This window comes from Pleurodeles waltl, chromosome 5 (genome assembly GCF_031143425.1).
Source record: "Pleurodeles waltl isolate 20211129_DDA chromosome 5, aPleWal1.hap1.20221129, whole genome shotgun sequence".
NCBI classification, from domain to species: domain Eukaryota; kingdom Metazoa; phylum Chordata; class Amphibia; order Caudata; family Salamandridae; genus Pleurodeles; species Pleurodeles waltl.
In genome coordinates, this window is record NC_090444.1 from 731,215,104 (window position 1) to 731,236,767 (window position 21,664).

At 41.8% G+C, this 21,664-nt stretch overlaps 1 protein-coding gene across 2 annotated transcripts in view; it reads right to left on the reverse strand.

Annotated features, from left to right (window-relative positions):
• RGS7 (regulator of G protein signaling 7) overlaps positions 1-21,664 on the reverse strand; it is a 1,783,260-nt gene that overhangs the window by 164,383 nt on the left and 1,597,213 nt on the right. For both annotated transcript variants that reach the window (XM_069234688.1, XM_069234689.1), the window contains exon 15: positions 8,958-9,144. In XM_069234688.1, the coding sequence (XP_069090789.1) occupies positions 8,958-9,144 (187 nt within the window). The remainder of the gene's footprint in view (positions 1-8,957; positions 9,145-21,664) is intronic.

The following is a 21,664-nucleotide window of genomic DNA, read 5'->3' on the forward strand; positions in this document are numbered from 1 at the left end:
TTCACAGTTACTCATGCCTCTACATATAATGCTCCTTTTTCCCTGAATGATGAAACCTGTGGCTGCTTGATAATTGTGGAATGGTCCGCTTTCCTGGAACTATCCTTGGGTCCTTTGTTTCAGCCACCAGATTGTTCCCTTTTAGAGATCCTTCAAGATCCAACAATACAACGGGTACAAAATACTCTTCTTAAAGAGTTTTGAGCTTTATCTAAAGCTATAAATGTAGAAACACATTTCCATACACTTTTAACAAGACCTTCTCCAAAGATAAGTCCTTTTATGTTGACTCCAGTCTCTTAAATTACTAATTGAACCAACTTTGAGCTTTACTTCATAACCAGAGCATTCCTGAGTCAAAAATGTGTGTGTAATTCTTAAAAACAGATATCCATTTCTCAAACATCTTAAAAGATAACTAGCCATCATTACACCTTCAATTGCAGGTCCTCTGCCATGTCCAATATGTGTGCTTATCAATCTAAAACATTAAAACATTAAGCACTGCTTAGGTGATCTCAGTAAACCTTTTTAGGATTGAGGATTCCTTCCTAAGCAAAAAAGGAATTATAGTACCTCAGAATCCAAATACATTGTAATACACATCTTGTCCTCGATAGGGGGTCTTTGTCAGTCGGCTCTTCCAATGTCATATTTCTCATGATCCAGCAGTTTACAAATCCATTTCCTTATATAACCATGTTCATCAACAATAAACCACCAGATTGTGCTCTCAGGATGTTTTGTGGTCAATCGAACAGGACTGGGCCTGTGTGAAGCAGAGATGATCCTAGACTAGAAACAATTATATGCAATAGAGATCGCTATCTTCCGTTTTCCTATAGGTGTTCTTTATGCAACAAACGGACTGAATCAGGCTGTAGCAAATACCTCATTATTCATTTTTACTGTGTGCATTCATCTTATAAGGTGTGCTTGCAAAAGCACATTAATTATTTGTCCAAATAGGCAAGTTTTGCAAATTACTTTTCAAATCAATCAATTCAATCATAAATAATAGTCATCCATATGGACATACTATTAAAAGTAGAGATCCTTCACCAATTAATGTTTTTTTTTTTTTTTTAAAGGGCACAGATCAACAATCAACTAATCAAATAAACTCACAATGACAAAAGAGGGCACTGGTTATGCCACCAGTCAAGAGTTAGTAGAGAATGCTTGAGATAAGGAAAATCAAGTCTTGTTCTGGTTGTTTGTGCAGATTCACTAAGGAAGGTGCCATTAAAAAGAGGATTAAAACTGCTCATTTGCTAATAATGGTGGTATTATTTCATGAATCCACATGGACTTTGGCAGACATTTACAATGTTTAGTTTTCTGTGGGAATAGAAAGTTAGTTTTATATATATTCAACATCTAACTACGGTGTCATTTAATTCAACACCTAACTAAGACGTCACTTTAACGTTCAGTTTTCTCAGTTAATTTCTGGGGGGTATTTAACATAAGCTAAGATCTTATTAACATATCTAACTATAATGTCACTTTAACCTTTGTTTTGGTCAGTCAATTTACAGCTTTTTTCATGTAAGCTAATAATCTATTTACCATACCCAACTATAACATCACTTTAACCTTTGCTTTTTTCATTGAATTGTGTTGTTTTATTATATTCAGCCAGCATCCCCACTGTGCATGGCCCCTGGATGTGCTCAGCCTGGACAGACCCTGTGTTAAACCCCCGTGACTGTCCACCAGTTGTGAGCGCAGTCTATGCACAGTGGAGGCGAGGGTTGCAGCTCTCCAACCCATTGCAGATACCCAACCCCACGCTTGCAGAGCCTCAGGGTTAAAGGCCAGGCCCTGCACTCAAATAGATGCTGAATCCCCTGCGGCTGCCCATCCAATATTTTCTATTGGTTTTTCAATTTAAAATGTTTCAGGTGCTGCAGTAGTCCTGAGGTACTCACCACACATGTTTCTTCCCAAGGTATTGCAGAACTGCACATGCTTGCTCTGTAAAGCTTACACAACACAATTGGGGTGAAGCTTCAGCTGCAGCTCCCATGGGGGTACTGCGATACAAATGGCACAACTTATTTTTAATTTTGGCCAGTGAGGGATCCTTCTGTGTCTCACTCACAAATGTCTGGGAGTCAGGGTGTCCCTCTTCTGCTCTTTTATTTCTAAAACGTTTCAGAATACTGGACAAAGTCCCTGAGTCCTATTTATGGAGACTGCTAATTTTCTTTTTAATTGAAGCCAGCCAATCAGTTTGCTCTGCACCACAGGACAAGTGCAGGCTAACTGGGGAGAGGGTGTGGCGTAACAGCCAGAGTTCTCGACCTTGGAGCAATGGGAACCAGGTTCGAGCCTTGGCATCAGCTCAACATCCTGTGATTCTGGGCAAATCACGTAATTTCTCTGCACATACCAAAATGAGGGTGTCCATGTGTAACGTAACTGGTGCTCATGTAAAGTGCTCCAATACCTTTGGATCGGGTTCGGGCTATATAAAACTGCACATTAAAAAAGAAAAAAACTGGGCCACATAAAGCAGCCCGAGCAGAAAACCATGCCACACTAAGTGGCAACTAGTACTAGAGAGCAAAGGGAAAGCAGCAGTGCCCGACTACAAGGCAACAAGATCAGGTGAGGACTTCAGTGCTGGCAAAGGAGGCCAAGGAGGTCGAAGGAGGCAAAGCAGCAACTGGTTTCCCTATAGAGAGGCAAACACAACAGTTGTCAGTCTCAACCCCCTCAGGCCTGCACTTCACTTCTAGCAGGGATATTGGGTTTCACGGCGGCAAGGCTTCATGCACAGGCAATTGTAGTATCTCTATCAGAGACATGTCAACTGCTGGGGCAGGGGAACCCATAAACAGATATTCAGGGTCAACAGACATGCTCCCAGCTTATCAACAAAAATTGTCCAAAGCCAGGAAGATGGAGGATGGTGCAGAACATCTGGTGCACCTTGAAACCATTGAAAGAGGAATTGGTGGTGGAGCAGCAGGCCTTATTAATGCAGCTGCTGGGCAACAATGAGGAGCCAGAACCTTAGCTGGGCCAAATTAAGAGACTTCAGTAGTATCAAGAGGACAGAAATAGGATGGGGTAACCCTCCGGAAGCCCTGGTGAGGATAAAGGACAAGATAAAGCTACCTGGGTCTGGGCAGGGGGGGTGTCCCCTCATGGGGACAAGTCACTTATGGAGAGGAGGATATTCCAAATCTGTGGTCATTAGCCATAAAACTTCTGAACTGAGAATGGCTTAGTGAAGGGGGAAGACGCAATTATTTGTTATGTTCATGCAATTTTTGGTACTGGAGGAGCTAGGTGGGTATGTAGGTGAGAAATATATTTTATTACAATAGACAGTGATTACACTTTCTGACAACAGTAGGAGCAATTTGTATCAGAGAAAAAAAGAATGGGATAAGAGAGGAAGCTTCCATAGTTACAATATTGAAATTAATGGTGGAGGCGGTAAACTCCTGAGCCTAAATGTCAGATGGCTCAATGCTCAGGTTAAAATAGGAGATTCACTATCAATATTGAGAAATTCAGGGTGTGAGATATGTCTTCTGCAAGTAACCCATCTGGTCATGAAAGATTGGTATAAGCTGTGCTCAAAATGGTTTGCCCAGCAATATCTCTCTTCCAAAACAAAGAAGAAATCAGGGGAGGCAATTTTGGTAGCAGGCGTCTTTAGGAGGGTGTTTAAAACTGTGGCTGAGTCTACGGGCAGGATGCTAGCCATTAGAGTCTCCCTTGGGGGCTACACATCCACATGGCACTGGTATACATCTCTAGGTCGGGGAAACGTTCTTAAATCCAAAATTCCACTTATTTTACAATCCCCAGATAAAGATATTATAATAGTACAGGACATAAACTCAATAATGTGCAATGAAAGAGAATAATCGGCAGAAAGATTGAGAAAGATTAGGGTCTCTCTCTCTCTTTCTCTCAAAGGCAGGGAGTGGATGAAAGAAGAAGGTTTGGTACATATGTGGCATAGTATCCACCCACAAAGGAGACACTACACTAACTTCTCGACAGCACATAAAACATATGCTGGCTTAGCCTACTTCCTAAGTTAATGACATATGATGAATCAAGTTGTTTTGACTGACATAGGTACACAGCCCTTGTTGAATCATGCTCAGATACAGATCACTATTCAAATTCCCAGGGAGACAAGGAAACATAATAGCTGGTATCTTATGGATAACTTGCCTTTTAGCGAAGTCAGCAGGGGAAAAGTTTGGAAATACATTCCTACATACATGCAAGAAAATAATAAGGAAGGAATTAGCCTACACGCACAGCCTATGGGATGCATCAGAGACTAGATTGTTGGAGGTGCAAGCTCAGAAGCTAGAGTAGTCTATCATGATAGATGAAGAGATAAATGACATAGCACGCCTAAAGTTACAGACAACTCTGGGCTGGATGGCTATACACTTATATTCTATGAAACTTTCTGTCACGGTTTTAGCACTGGTGCTTAGCAGTCTCTTTTATGCAGTGAGTGGAAAGTAAAACATTGACACCAACGATGCAAGAAGCAACCATTGCTGTTTTGCTTAAACTAGGAAAGGACCCCTTTCTATGTGCCAGTTATTGGCCAATTTGCTTGTTAAAAATACAAGACAAGCTATTCACCTGAATAATGTCTGGTAAACTAGGTATATCTATACATAATTACAGGGCTACCCCACTGTTATATCTCTGCAAAATTCATACACAATGTATCTATTTTATTACAAATGGATATTACAACTCATCTTATTATACACATAAATATTACTTTCTCTAACTCTATATTTACATAATCATAATCATATTCTGTCATAAAATAAAGCAAGAAAATGAAGAAATGAAAAAAATATTTATAATGGCTGATACCCAAATCTGGGGACAACCGTGTAGTATCAGTATCCAAAATAAATACATTCCTTCTGAGCAGTGCTGAATGGGGGAAATTACCCAGACAGAAGAGGTGGGAGACTGAGCTGGGAGAACTTTGACCCCAAAGGCATGAAACTCAGTATACCAAAGGGTGAATGTGTCTACACAAAGTGCAACTCCTAAAAACATGTGTATAGATAACATCATACTGGTATCACACCACCGAAAAAGAGTGTTTGCAAGAATGCAGCGAGTTGGGAACACTTAAACACATGTAATGGCACTGTCCTAACCTTTTGAAATACTTGGGAGAGGGTGTTAGATGACATCAATGTCATATCTGAACATAAATTATTGAGCCTACCAGCATACATTCTGCTCAGGTTGGCTAACAAATTTATATAAGTCACCATAGGAAAACTAGCGACTGGTATTGGGTGCGACAAAACAGGTCATTTTGGAAGTATAGAGAAATTACTAAGATACATTACCATAGGCTACATAACATGTGGGAATTAACTGGAAAAGAAAAAAAATACTATGGCATTCAAACTAAGGATACAGCATTCAAGCATGGTGTGGACCTTGTTTATCACTACTCCTAATGGAGCTCATGAAAAAAATGTTTCTACAGCATTTTCCAGTATTGGGAATGCCACCACAAACCATTAAAAATACATTAACTTATATAGGTTTACTTGATACCCAGGGCGGCTGTAGCGATGGACTGTACACTCAAATAGCAATAAAGTTGTCACCTAGCCTGATACCATTGATATGGGATTGTTGGGGTTGAAAAGGGGGTGGGATGGGATTTTACCTTTGGGGTTATTTGATTGAATTTTCTATGTCACTCTGACAGGCTGAGGATATAGACAGGAGTATGTGGACAAACGAAAATTCAGTAAAGAGAACTGTTTCATAAAACAGGTTATGTAGCTAAAAAGCATTATATTTGTAACTTCTGTTAGGAAAATGCTATAAACTTCAAATAGACAATGTGGAGGTATTTCAGTATGACAAAGGCAGTGGATAGGAAGGCACAACACTATCTCTATTTGAAAAGACTCCATCCTCAGACAAGTCAGCCACTCCCAGCATATCATGGAAACCTGATTGAACCCGAATAGGTAGAGATTTTCTTTGACTCTTGGTGGGAAAGGGTGGGCTGGCATTGGCAGAAGTCTGGAGAGACAGAGGGGTCAAATAATTAAAGCAGGCATCTACCATATGCATTTTCTGTCATGTAAGATACTGGGAATGGTCTTGTCTTAAAATATTTCTCTAAAACAGAAACTGAGACACTTTGGGGCATATTTATACTCCGTTTGCGCCGGAATTGCGTCGTTTTTTTAACGCAATTTCGACGCAAAACTAACTCCATATTTATACTTTGGCGTTAGACGCATCTAGCGCCAAAGTCCATGGAGTTAGTGTCATTTTTTAGCGTGGACACCTACTTTGCGTTAATTATATGCAAGGTAGGCGTTCCCGTCTAAAAAATCGACTCCGAGGCATGTGCGTCGGATTTATACTCTCGGGCAAAATTCACGCCCGGGAGTGGGCGGGTCAAAAAAAATGACGTACGCCCGCTTTTGCGCCGTTTTTTAGCGCCTGCAAAAGGCAGGCGTTAAGGGATCTGTGGGCTCTGAAGGAGCCCAGAGGTGCCCTCCCATGCCCCCAGGGACACCCCCTGTCACCCTTGCCCACCCCAGGAGGACACCCAAGGCTGGAGGGACCCATCCCAGGGACATTAAGGCAAGTTCAGGTAAGTGTTTTTTTTTTTTGTTTTTTGTGGCATAGGGGGGCCTGATTTGTGCCCCCCTACATGCCACTATGCCCAATGACCATGCCCAGGGGACATAAGTCCCCTGGGCATGGCCATTGGGCAAGGGGGCATGACTCCTGTCTTTGCTAAGACAGGAGTCATTTCTATGGGGGTTGGGAGTCGTAAAAAATGGCGCAAATCGGGTTGAGGCGAAAAAATTGCCTCAACCTGACTTGCCCCATTTCTTGACGCCCAAGCCCCATATCCCCCTACGCCGACGCTGCCTGGTGTACGTCATTTTTTTTAACGCACACCAGACGGCGCCAGCGGCTAACGCCGGCTAACGTCATTCAATAAATACGGCGCCCGCATGGTGCTTCAGAATGGCGTTAGCCGGCGCTAATTTTTTTGACGCAAAACTGCGTTAGCGCAGTTTTGCGTCAAAAAGTATAAATATGGGCCTTTGTCTAAAATATTAAGTGAGGAATGTAAGAACTTTACTTTGTTTCCCTCAATGGTAATTTTTAATCATAGCCTTGCCTCACCCCTTAAATTCCCCTGCAAGACTCAGTCTCAGGGACTGACAAACGAAAACACAACTTTTCTGTGTGCTGCTTTTGCATTCATTCCTACTGAATTGTCTGAGTATTAGAGAGGGACATTACCAACTTAGACTTTCGAACTCTACAGCCAGAACATTCCTCCAGTACTAGTGACACTAGTCTCTTCCTAAACTCCAAACATACAGACATTCAGGCCAAGCCTGGAAGCCTTTTTTCCTAATGTTATGTAAAACTGGAGGTTGCAGAAACATCTAGTGACATAGGAGGTTATGCTGCCTAGTAGAAACCCAGTTGCAATTGGGTATTTCTTCAGCCTGCCAATCCTCTTGGTTTTTGAAGATTGAAGAACACAGATGGAGTTGAGAAGATGTAGAGAATTTGTAGAAATCAAAATTAACAGGACATTTTTCTGTAAAATAGGAATTGTGAGAAGCCTTCATGCAACTTGAATAGTGGGAATCCTTCATGTAACTTGAACAGGTGCCATGGGCTTCAAGAGCCTTACACTACGGTACGTATTTTTGGATCACAAGGGATGGCGTTACAATCTGTAATCATTTGGACTTATAAATTGTTTGTCAATTGATGACTGGACAATATGCCACTTGTATATAAAAAAACATGCGTCTGGCTGAGCTACATTTTAGCGATTTGTACTGGTCTAAGTTGACAATGGATTCAAAGGCTTATGTGGGTCAGGAACTGTTTAAAAAATGCAGTGTCCACTTTTAAAATAGATATTCCCTGTTTTCCTAAAAACTGTTTACTTGACTAAAGTGAAACAAAGTTACATTGTTGTCTACATTAAGTACCTACCTGCAACAGCATCTACTTCTGAACTGAATCTTGTGGTTCTAGTAATAAGGTAACAAAAATAAATGTTTCTATATAAAATGCTATAGGTCTGGAGTTAAGTCATTGAGTGTGTGTTTCTTCTATTGCTTGTGTGTGTGTACAACAAATGCTTAACATTACCCTCTGATAAGCCTAACTGCTCGACCACACTACCACAAATAGAGCATTAGTATTATCTACTTTAGCCTCTGTCAAGCCTCTGAGGAACCCCTGGACTCCGTGCACACTATACCTCACCTTGATATAGTATATACAGAGCCAGCTTTCAAAACATACCATATGCAAGAAGGTGGCCTGCGGGACATTACAACAAGGGCAAACATCAGGGCGTGTGTTATATATTGCGTGCAACTTCAATAAAGTAAGGTATGTTTGATGTCACAAATTATATTGCATTAACTTGAAGCAGGCATTGGAACTGGCCAGTCTCACTCCAGTGTGAATCTTTTCCCTGTCTTTCTCAGAACTTCCTCCTGATACTCATGATAATAAAGCATTGGTTGGTCAATAGGTTTGGTTTGCATTTTGTGTCTTATATCATCAAAATAAACCTGATGGATTGAAAAAAACAAACAAAAAAGCAATTGTTTTTATATTTACATTTTGAAGTTCTGATAGCCACCGGTCATGTTGAGAGCTGTGCTATCAGGTCGAACGTAAAGCTTTTGTGAATCAAGCCCATGGTCGCCTAACTCCTGTTTGTTCTCTAGGTACATGATTTTTCCAATTTATAACAATTCATAGACCCACGCTCCAATTGCTTATAAATCTTCTCAACAGCACAGCCCTGTAAAGCCTTTCATTTATTGCTGAGAAAAATGAATGGGACAGTAATACAATTACAAGTCTAAACAAAGTCTGCCTCAAGTCACAGTAATAGATTTACTGACCTGAGCATCTTCAAATGTGTACCTCCCAGCATTCTTCACGTTCTGTGTGGTTTTGTCATAGCTTTTTGAATCAAGGTTGATTGGATTGGGAGCCCCCGGTGCAAGGAACTCCTGCCAGATTTCCTGGACTCGCCCAGGTACTTCTCGGTTTGGTTTCTTCTTCAAATCTTCCACTGCCATCCAGAACCTGAAGCAGATATCAAAGGGATATGCAGAATTACCCGGAGTACGTCTGAGCCTGATATGTATAAACAGAATAACATGAGTGGCGGGGTGGTGCAAGGGAGAATCCTTGGAAGGGTGTGGATCTAATAACTTACACTTTATGTACTTGCCAACTCATCAGACTTATTAATAAAATAATTTGCTTTTAAGAGAGTAATATCTGCAGGTGAAAAATAAACGAAGTATGCTTAAACTGCAAATATAATTTCATCAAAATAATTAAATGGTTGTTAACAGTAGTGGAACTGTTCAACAATGCAAATAAAAGGAGCAGTACTCAGTTCCCATTAGTTTCTTCTCAGGTCATTCTCTGACATTTGCAAGTCTCTTAAATTACATGTATCTCCAGTGGTATTCTTGTAAATTCCTCTTGATCCCATGCAAACAAAAAATGGTGCCACCATACAAAGTAAATTATGAAAATAATAAAGTGTTGGTTAGGATAAAAGTTCCTGACCATTTGTAGACCTGGCCCATTACCACCATTGTTTCATTTATCCAGGTTTCTTTCTGCCGCAGTTGTGGGGGACCATAGTCCCAAAAGCCCCAAAACCTGCAGATTTAGTGCTCCTTAAGAACACCTTTAGTGCACCTTCATATTAGGTAACAATATGCCACTATCAGACATAGTACCATACTTTGACATGGGAATGACCTTCGAAAGCTGACGACATGGTTGTCTCATTCAGCATTTTTTGCCCTTCAGAACTAAAGGAAGTCCAGTGGCGAGCCATAATTTGCCCCAATCCATAAAACACCTCTACGCTTTATATCATTTCATCCTTCCTTACCGGATGACCGTCTAGTGTGATCTCATTTACTAAGGGACATTCTGTACAGACCTCTACAGGAAGGTAGTGATGAGATTAGTAAAAGTGGTATGAGGATTGCTGATGTGAGTGATGAAGACTGAAAAGGCTGACTACCTGCTGACACCTGTTACAGCCATAAATGACCAGGTAACTTCCTGGATTCCCCCTCTGTATGAGTTTGTGGTATTAGATGACATGATCTGGGGAGTTGTTGGGTTGTGGTTAGTCACAATGAGAGTTAGGTAGGATTTGTTATGATATCTATGTTAGACAAGTGGGGCACCTGGACAACGGATGGATGGTTTTCCTAGGGGACAGAATATGGAGAAAGTGGTGGAGGGGGATTCAGATGAGTTTTATTGTTAAGTAAATCCTAGGATGGCAGAGGTGAAGGTTGTGTGCTTGTCAGCAAAACATTATGATCACTGTAACGTAGTCTTATTTGCAGTGGGTCTTCAGATGAAGCAAGTAGCTTAAGGTTGGACAGTGTGTATTGCAGCTCAATTCTGATCCTTATGTGAAGTTATTTGCCCCCTGCTTTCCACCTATGCATCTTTTTAATAGTTTGGGCCTCAAAGTACTGCAATGTTGTGAATTACATAATATGCTATCGTCCCATCTGCTGATTCATACTGTTAGTAGACAGATTAGCTTGCAGGTAGCAAAATCTGTAATACACAACCTCAAAACACACAATAAATCACCTTACTGTTCTGGTGTATGCATCATTGTAACATGTATTCTCTCTTGTGCCTGGGTGCAGTGGAACAACTCCACATGATTTGTCATTGGAAGACACTTCAGTGTTTGCTTTCATGACAGACTAGCCCCCTATGAGATGTTGAGCTGATTTTTCATTCACAATACAGTTTATGAATTTGTGGTGAAGTTTTGCCTGTATTTGTGCCATTTTCGTCTTGCAGCTGTTTTTCTTGTGCTATTGTTGTAGTTTAATTTAATTCACTCATGACTCACTTCATACAAACGAATTACCATACATGCCATGCTGCAGCTCCTACTTCATGTGTCTAAAGAATGTAGCCTTTAAGTGCTAGTGCATGCATCAAAATGGTAGGGTTTGTTTTCGTTTGTGTCCATCAATTGGTACTATTTTGATCTCATTATACAGGAGGGATGTTTATTGGTGCGTGTTTATGTAAAGAGTTTGGGTGCAATCTTTTGTAACAAAAGTGTCTGATAAACAGCAATTTATTTAAAACACTTCATTTGGTGTTGCCTACTGCTGTTTGCTCTGAACATCTTCGGAGTTGTTCAGGGTGGTTGTGCAATGACTGCATGAAGTGTTGTGAAGTGCTGCCATGCACTGGATGCTATGATGCAGTGTGACCCCCTCCTGCAGCCCCAGAGACTGCCACCTCCCCAGGTGGGGCACAAGTTATAGTTACCTTAGGCCGGGTGTTATAGTTACTTGAAATAACTCTAACTATAACTGCTGAATTTCCGAGTGAAATCTGAGCCTAACTGTAAAGTCCCTGTAACATTTGTTTTTTTTCAATAAATGTTTTATATATATATATATACACACACACACACACACACACATACACATATCTACATTTGTAAACAATTAAAGTTGTTAAAACTATTTATTTTACATTAATTAATTTCTAATTTATTTAGTAATTTTATCAAATAACTTTTAATTCAATATCTGTTAAAGAACGATATTCTTGTCTGGTTTTCGTTTATGTTCTTAGGAGGGGTTGCCTCACCAAGCCACTGGTTTGCTTTGAAGGGCACATTTGGTGCCCTCCTTGCATAAACTGGTTTCCACCAGTCCAGGGACCGCCGGTTCCTGCTCTGGCACGAAACTGAACAAGGGAAATGGGAGTGACCACTCCCCTGTCCATCACCACCCCGGGGGTGGTGCCCTGAGCTCCTTCAGGTGGCCACTTTATTTTGCCATCTTGGAAACAAGATGTGCAGAGGCCCCTGGGAGCATCTGAGTTGCCAGGTCGGGCAGGTGACGTAAGTGACACCCTCTGATAGGTGTTTGCAGTGAAAAGTGACCAAACCCCCTTTTAGGGCTATTTAGGGTCTCCCTTGCGGGTGCGTCCCCAGATTCGGCATGCAAGTCTCCATCAGGACTCCTCTGCATTGACCTCTTCTGCTCTTGGCCAATGGAACAGCAACTGAACACTTCAGGAAGCGAACAAGACTGCAACTCCTGAGATGACCTCAGCTTGCAACATTGTTTCCCCGGCTACTTCCAGCAATTGTAACATTTGCATGGCTGTGCATCCTCTGGGGTCAGCGAGACTTCAGCTGCATCAAGAAGCAAGAAGGAATCTCCCTTGGAGTGAAGGAGTTACATTCCTGCATCTGCAGGCACCTAAGGCAACGATGTCCAACTGCGTGAATATGCTCCCCTCTGGAACTGCATGGATCCTGCAATACAGGTGGTGGGTCTGAGTGGTCACCTTGGCCTCTTTGCCTTCTGTCTAACTTGGGAGACAGTGTCCCCTTGCATCTCCTTGTAGGATGGAATCCCTTTGCGCCATGACTCTTGCAGCACCCAAGGCTTGTTGACTCCTCCTTAGAGGGATCTTCAGGCTCCAAGTAGCCCCGGACTCCAGCACTTCATCCTTGCAAGGACTTTCTCTCCTTTGCTGCTCCAGCGATGTGGGACTCCTCTCCAGGTGTGCTGAGTGGGCCTCACTGTAACTTACTGTGCCTGCTGCCAGTGGGTTGCCTATGGGGGTTGTGACTGCTTCTGCTGGCTCTCCCAACTGCTGAGGGTCAGCCCAGACACCCCTCCAAGGGTCGAGTCCCCAGGGCCTTGCAGGTCATCTTTAGCTCTGCAACTACCTCTTCTGCCCTGGTTTGCATTTGCCATGGCCTTGTTGCTGGTCTTCCTGACTGTTGACCACTCTGCAATCTGATTACCGGCATGGGACATCTTTTGTATGACTCCGGGCACTCCTCTGCAGCTCCTTGACTCCACAGTTGTTCTTCATACTCCTTCGTTGACACAGATCTTCACCTACTGAAGGGTGGGCAGTGACTCCTGGCCCGTCTGGACCCTCCATTGTGGACTGGGTTCTGTCCCCTTTTTTTGCAGGTCCTCTTCTTCCAAAATCCCCCTTTAGGTTCCTCTGGTCTGGTCCTGTTCTTGCAAAGTTCCTTTTCTCGGTCTCTTTGTTAGCCTATGGGAAAAACAAGTAACCTCTTGGGGTTCTGAGTTCTCCCAGCTCCTGACATAACTACTCTATATCCTTGTGTGAGGAGGGGAGGAGGAGAACCTAACTTCACATTCTACTATTTTAGTGTATGGTTTGACCCCAGCAATTTCTTGCCGATGATTATTGTTTTTATTCCAATTCCTAACTATATATATATATACATATAGTGTACTTGCAGCCAGTTGGACTAACTACATTTAGTCTAGTTCAGTCCTACCTTAAGAAACTACCTAAGTACTTTTTTTTTTAACACTATGTGGTTCTTTTAATGTGTGATAAGGTACTGTGTGGCTAGTGTGGTATTGTAAATGCTTTACACTTCTCCTAGATAAGTCTTGGTTGCTCATTCACAGCTACCCCTAGAGAGCCCTGGCTTTCTAGACCCTGTTACTAACTAATAAGGGGATGCCTGGACCTGCTATAAGGTGTAAACACCACAGGTGTCCACTATACACCAGACCAGCTTCCTACAAATAGCGTAATTTCTCACTCTATTGTGGTACTTTGCAGAATTAGCACCAAAAAATGTTTGTGCTAATCCTGGAAAGGCCATAGAGGCCTATTATAAATAATGTTGCACTTCAATTTAGGAGACAATTGGCACAGTGGAATCTCACAGAATGCACTGTACCATTTTTCTGGGCCTCCTAACGGAGGAACGCTATCCCCCCCACCCACCTTGCATACATCATGCCTGGTGCATTGATAATTTGGCACAGAGTTTTTGCCAACCTAACGCCACATTAGCATTAAAACAAAATGACGCTAATGTGGCGCTAGGTGGTGCTAGGCCCTTCTTAAATTTGGGCCTAAGTTGCTTCAAATAGTTCTGGGAGACGTGAAATCTTCTTATGGCCCTTCACTTACTGAAACTGTTTGCCCCCTTGCACATACTTCACCTCACTGTACCCCTGCTCCCTTATCTTATGTGCTTAATTGCTGCCAGTGTTCCTGGTGGTAGACATGGCATTCATTTTTAGGTACTGGGAGCTATTTTTCTTCCTTAGACTTTGGCCGAAAGCAAGAGAGAGAACGTAGAAACGGAGAAAGAAGGCGACAGAGAAGGGAAAACAGTGAAGAGAGGAGAAAGCAAAGGAGATGAAGAGTATGGTGTTTAAAAAGTGCATAGCTCGGAATAAATAAATCAGGCAAATTGGTGTTCGGCATCTCCAATATTCAGCCAGAAAAAAACATTTGAGTCCTCAAACCTACTTTTTTTACAGGTTAAGCATTTTTTCACAAGTTAAGCATTGCTCATCTGTCCGAACTGGAAGCATCATCTAGAAAAAGTCATTTTTTATCTCACTTACAGTACTCCCTAGATATTACAGATAAAAGGTCTTTCTTGCTCTGATTTTAGAGCGCGCTCACTTTGACACATTTACCGATGTTATCCTCTTAATGGCCACTAGATGTCAGTGTTGCTTTTGAGTAAATTCATCTCTGGGTAAAAATGATTAGGCGCTAAGGGAGGATTCCCAACAAGACCATCTCCGTGTTTTACCTAACGGCACTCCGTTAACGTTTCGTCATGTGGGTAGTGCTTGTGCACAGTAAAGAATTGCTTCATCAAAAGGGAATATGGTATCCTTGAATCGCCTTATGGTTATTTTCACAAGAATGTGTAGGTATTATAAACAATTTACAGGGCCCATGGGAAACAACTGAACAGTGCCATTTCTTTAAGAATTCATGACCTTCTCCTTCCTGTGCAGCAAACCACAATAATGTTTTTCACAAAAATTTGAGAGATATCAAACACTGAAGGTGATCATATTTTTGGCGAAGCATGGGAACACGAAAACGTGAGTGATTGAGTGACTGGGTGAGTGAATTTAAACACTGCGATACAACTGGATTCTTGACACTTTAAGGACTAATCTGAATGAAAAAGAGAACAGGTTAGGTGAAAAGATGCAGAACGTGGCCTCTGATAATACTCACTGTGCCCCAAATCAATCAAATGCAGGTGATAGGCATGAGTGGCGCGTGATCTACTGTGGGAGTTGTGTTAACATATCAAGAATGTGTGTCATGGCTATTGCTTTGTTCACCATGCAGATAAAGAGGATAGAGGGAACACAAAGCCAGTGTGTCGAAAACGGGGCGGAGGTATCCTTTTCTACTCCATGTGATCCTCGACATGGCCAGTGACGACCAAGATGAGCAGATCACTAGCTGTCCCTCCCTCCCCCGCCCCTCCCCACCACCACGACCACCGCCCACCAGGGCCCTCGCTGCACCGCACTCCTTGCCCACTGCGGCATCAGTTCGAAGGTTTGGGCACAGATGTAAACATACTGGTGAAGTAGATTCATAACATCCTGAATGGAAAAAGTTAATATTGGATGAAAAACTCGAAGCAAAGCAAGAGAAAACGAATGCACGTCCTAAATTACTACGAAACGTTATTAAACCTAACAACACTCATTACGGGAAAACCACATTGATAATCCCAGAATTACTGATATGGTGGTGTAGAGTGACTCCTGGATGTCGGATTACCAGTACAATACTCACAAATGAGGAATAATCACAGGAAATGATGTTTGTTCACCCACTCCACGAATGTTTCCCTTCCCTACCAGGCCTTTTTCCATTGAGTGGATTTTGCCAAGTTTCTCTGGCGAAAGGAACTCAGTAGTGCAGTATTCCCGCAGATTTTGTATATTCGATTCAAGTAGGACACCCTTTATCTCCTGATTCGAATTACAACCAAGCTTGTAATATGGACCAAACTAGTAATATCCCTTCCATGAATATTATAGTAGGAATAGGATTCATTCACTTGCTAAAAGTGCACAGAATTGGGTATCATTTTTGGTATTTGGACTCTGGATCCTTGATTATCTCCAAAACACAACTGTTGCAAAAGTTTCAGGGATAAAAAAACTCCTCTGTGAGGTGACAGGTTTATAGTGAGCACTTTGGGCCAGATTTACAAGAAAGTGGTGCAGCACGGTGTTGTGCCAAAATTAGCAGCTGCGCCTGTTTTGAAATGCAGGGATGCACCGTATTTACAAGAATATGGCGCACCCCTGCGTTTCCCCCTGTGCTGGCGTTAAATTAAGCAGCCTGTGCCAATGTAGGCATCCTTGCACCATGATATCAGCGTGTCTTCATTCAGGGGTGTGATTGTTTATGTGCAGGAAGGCATCCCTTCCTGCACATAAACAATCATCCATGGCGTTTTGCTTCTTCATAAAATGCAAAAATGAGGAGGAATAAAATTATTCCTCCTTGTTGTGCAATGCTAACGCCACCCCTGGGGTGGCAATAAATGTTTTTCGCTGCCTCAGATTTATGAATTCTTGTAAATTGGGAGCAGTGTCATAAGCAACGGGTGTTGTGGTGGAACACCCACTTCAACACCCATTGAACGGCCCTCTGACGCAGAAAACTGTGCCAGAGCGGCCCATATTCACAAGGAGGCGTAAAGCCACAAAAAGTGGCGTTACACCTCCTTGTAAATATGGAGAAGTGGTTAGCACCACCGGATCGTCGCAAAAAGTAACTTGTAAATCTGGCCCTTTGTAACCCCAAAACTTACGCTAAAAACCTCTAGGGTATAAAAACGTAAAAATAATTTTCTTTTTGCAAAATGCAAAGGTCGTAAACAATGAATAAAGCGTTGGAGAGAGACACCTATGTCAACTAAGGGGCCCATCACAACTTGGTTGGAAATTAGACTGGCATCCTACTCCCTACTGAGCTACCAATATGGTGGGCATCAGTAATTGCGGAAAGGGAGTCAATAACACAAGCCTACGTATTGGACTTTGAGGACCACCTTAGAAATAGGGAATTACAGTGGTAATCAGCAGTACTGTAACAATTAAGAAAAAGCATAAGGGTGTCACACTCCCAACCGTGGTGTTCCTGCGTGGAGGTGAGATTAATGTGCCACTCTGTAGTGAGAACAAGGAACAATGGTCCTCATTAGGAAAATCAGAACAATAATAACAAATATCTGAAATTTAATAGTAGCTCCAAATAGTATATTACAGACAATAATCTCTGAAAAGTGCCAGTGAAGTAAAACGTGATCGTTGTTCTGACAAACGTTACCCACAAGTATTAATGCAGCAGAATAAATGTGTATCACACTTAATTACAGAAGGCACGGCCTGGGTGTTCAAAATAGAGTGACTGGATCTATTATTACATTTCAGTTAATTTTATTATTGTTATGATTGTCACACGCGGGACCTTAGTTCCTTGCTTACTTCATGATACCCCAGGTCATTGGTGATTCCAGGGTTTCTCTTGTTTTTTTATGACTCTGTAACCAGGGCCTATGTCTTTGCGAGTAGGTTTGACTAAAGGACAACAGAAAATATAACATGCATACCAAACAACAAGTATGACTAGTACGATGCATTTTTCTCGATAATAATTGTCCAAATTCCAAAGCATTATTTTCTGATGTTGGTCAATAGGAAGTTCCAAAAAGAAATAGAAACATTTAGAAAATGTCGTTTTAGATTTCCTAACAATCATTGAATCATCCTCGATGTAGCCTGGACTCCGTGAAAAGTCCCGAAAATCGAGAGAATAAGTGATAAATATGGAGATACATCAACCTCTACAGTTTCGGTGGACACACGGGGACGTATTTACAAAATAATGACGCAGTCCGTTCTGCAAGCCATCTTGCAGCGCCCAGCTGTGCCATTAGGAAAGTGCAGGGACGCATCGAATTTACAGCGGAACTTTCCTCAGGGCTGGCGCACAATTGGCAGCCTGACACCAACGTAGGCACCATTGCGCCATGGTGCAAAGGTGGCTGTGTTGCAAAGATGATTGTTTATGCGCAGGAAGGGACACCTTCTTGCACATAAGCAATCATCAATGGAGTTTTCCTCCATCCATATGTGCTGCAGAATGCATAGAAGGAGCAAAAAATGAGGAGAAATATAGTTATTTCTCCTCATTGCGCCACTTTTGCATGTCACCCCTGTGGTGGCAGTGGAATCTGATGCTTATTCAGCCTTGTAAATCTAGGAATGCTTCAGTTTCCATGGGTTTTGCATGGGAACACACATATCAACACCCATGGAACGCCCCTTTCACACAGAATAATGTATGAAAGGGGGCCATACTTACAAAGCCATGAAAAGTCATGCAAGGTGGCTTTGTGTGGCCTTGTAAATATACAGTAGGTTGGCACATTGCGCCACCGGAGCGTAAAAAAAAATGATGCTCCAGTGGCGCTAGGGGGTTGTAATTATGCCCCACGGTTTCCTTGTGTCCTGTTACTAATTATTTGAACTTGCTTCATAAAGTATATGTTCTTAAGAAATATTAAAACTTTTATGCCGATTCACCAAAATAGACAGGATGATGGAAGCCACATCACACACCCTTTGACAGTGGTGGGAGAGTCAAACTCGAGTGGAAGCCTGGCTCTGGCTCAGCTCGAGGTCCTCTTGGAACCTCGAGCCCATAACGAGCCAAGCTTTCACGAGGCTTCTGCTGCCACTCTCCCTCTAAACAGCAAGTGGTGTTAAGGCCAGAGCTGGCAAATGGAATTCAGGAAACAGGTTCCATTCTTAGTGTCAACTCAACGTCTTGTGATTGTGGGCAATTTAATTAATCTCCCCAGTCCCTAAAAACAATAAATGTGTCTATTTGTAACTGATGCGCTATAAATTGGTCCAATACCTTCTGGTCGAGTTTGCCCTGTATTTTAAAAACTGCAGAAGAAAAAAACACTAAGGGCCTGATTACAAGTTGCTTGAAATATTCTGACCAAATCAATATTAGTGGATGCATTAAGTAACATTTGTCCAATTTCAGCCGGTTAAATCTGCCAAAATGAACAGGTGAAAACATACAGTATTTCCCGTATCATGCAGATTTTGGTGCGTTAAACACAAAAATCCACGTTATTCCCCATAAACTCCTAAATAGGTGTTATTTATTGCACCCGATAAATAATGTACCCCTCTGTATCATTATTTATGAGGGGTGATAAATAGTGCCATAACTCGTAATCAGACCCACAGAGGTAAAAACAAAGCATTAACAGGAAAGATTAATAGATACTCATTTACTGGCTGATTTGTACAGAGTGATACCAGAAAAACTTGGATAATAACGGCTTGCTTGAACTTTAAAGACATATTTCACCAAAACTCTTTTTCTTCATTAGCTCATATGACAGTGCTTTCGAATATATATGAGTTCAGACGACCAGTTGTACAAAACTATCCCTTTTAATAAATATGTCTCAGTACAGTGCTATAACGTGCCTTATTAATGTCAAAGCTTCCACATATTAAAGAAATATATTTTTTCCAACTTTGAAGACACTTTATCAAATTTTACAATTTACATAACTCATTTTTCCAGAACTCGGCTCCTGCACAGGCTCTGTTCTGAGCCAGACCCTTGGCTCGGCTCATCTGTTAATTTGTTGGCTCACCCATCTTTACCTCTCAATCATCTACGACGATACAGGCTTGACATTCCTTTGGCACCAGCAGCCACCACTTGGTGGTAAAGGGCTAAGGGAAGAGCAAAGAGTGGAAACTACAAAAAGTTAACTGGGAATTTAGAGCCCTTTTTAGGTCAAGCCTATGCTCAACATGTTGTAATGAACTTTGGTGGGCTTTAACCACTCCCATCTCACACCCATCACTTTCATTCATTCCTTGGCCTGCCTTTTTAAAATTTCCTTGTTTTTTTTAGGTAAATGCTTCACGTTTGTCCCATCTTGAGGCAGCTTTGTTACCGCCTTGGAGACTGACCCTGCTACATGGATTATTGCACGCTTGGCCATATAGCTTAATGTGGCAAATTATTTTCTTCTTTTGCCTTGCCGCTTTGCCCTGTGTGGCCGTATGTTGTTTCTTCCTCTTCCTTGTTTTGGGCATGTCGCTCTTTTTTGTGGTGTCTAAGTGCTTTACATGAGGACGTAAAGTTTCATATAATGCAAACTCTTTCGGAAGAGCGCTTTAAATGACTACGTGAAGTTTCATATAACGCGACCTTGTACTTATTTGTTTTTAAACAGCATAGCACTCTTGTCTCCCCCTCCTCATAACCTCAATGCACAGCATAAAACTTTTCTCAAAACCGGCACTGTGCTTCATTTTTCAGCACAGCGCCTGAAACTCACTGGGGATGTGTTGATTTCAACATTGCAGGGTGCAGTACGTTATGTGGCCAATAGAGGTCCTAAGGGACCCCTAGTGACAGTGTGTGGTACTGCACTGTTTCCCTGCTTTGTGCACATTAGAACAGTAAGGCCCTTATTTATACTTTTTTAGCGCCGCGTCTGCACCGCTTTTGAACGCAAAAGCGGCGCAAACTTCGAAAATACAATTGTATTTTGAAAGTTTCCACCGCTTTTGTGTCAAAAAATGACGCTAATGCAGCACTAAAAAAGTATAAATATGGGCCTAAATGTTGTAGCTTTTTCAGCCAGCATATTAGAAGTGTAAAAGCGTTAACATAACCATATTGTTCCTGCTTACATTTCACATGTTTTACTTAATCATGCATTGTCTATGAGTGTTTGCTTTTTCCAAGATGGTGTAACTTATTTTTTTCACAGCCAGCATATTACTATTGTCTCCCCTCCCTCATAACCTAGTTCCCATTTTCTGATTCTCCAGCAGTGCCAGGTCATACAAATGGCAATAGCGTTATGCAAATATAATCACTCCACTACATACAAAAAAACTAAAGTTTAAAAAAATGCCATTTTCAACACCAATAGCTTTAACTTTCACAAATGCGAGACCTATTGCATTGCAAATGCTTGTTTACTTTTTATTTAGCCTGCTGCCTTCATGAGGCCTCAGACAGTTGGTAGCAAGGGCACTGCCAGTGAAGCAATCGGTTAAGTCAGGCTGTCTTAACTGAAAATGATTTATTAAAATCTTCTCACAGGTATCCCAGTGCTGTGATGTATCTGAGTGCTCATGCAACATTGGACAGTGCACTCATAACAGCAGTTACTTCAGGCCTTCTAAATGGAATACTTGCGGTATGATGCACTAGATAAAATTAAAAAAAAAAAAATGATTATGATTTTTAGAATGAATATGTTCGCTCCTCAGTGGGGACTAGGTGACCCAGGCAGTCATTCACTGATGAACTTTCAGCTGTTGCATAGGTAGTGTAGTGTACAAACCAGGATCCTGCTCATTAATATTCATGTAATGAGTATTGAATACAGAGGACTCTACTGTGCTGCACAGGGATCCTTTGCCGATGCGGGGTGTGCACACTTCACCGCAGGTTCCGTGTAAACACTATTAAGTGACAGTGCTACCCTGTGACTATGATTATTGACACATCCTCCCTCAGTGATCTTAAATTCAACAATATTGTTATTGTTTCAAACTTGAAAATAACTGAGGTGATAGTAAATATCCTTGTGCCTGCTTCCTCACCCTCCGCATGCTCCGCAAGATCTTCCGCTGTATCCCCGCCGACACTAGAAAAACCGTGACCC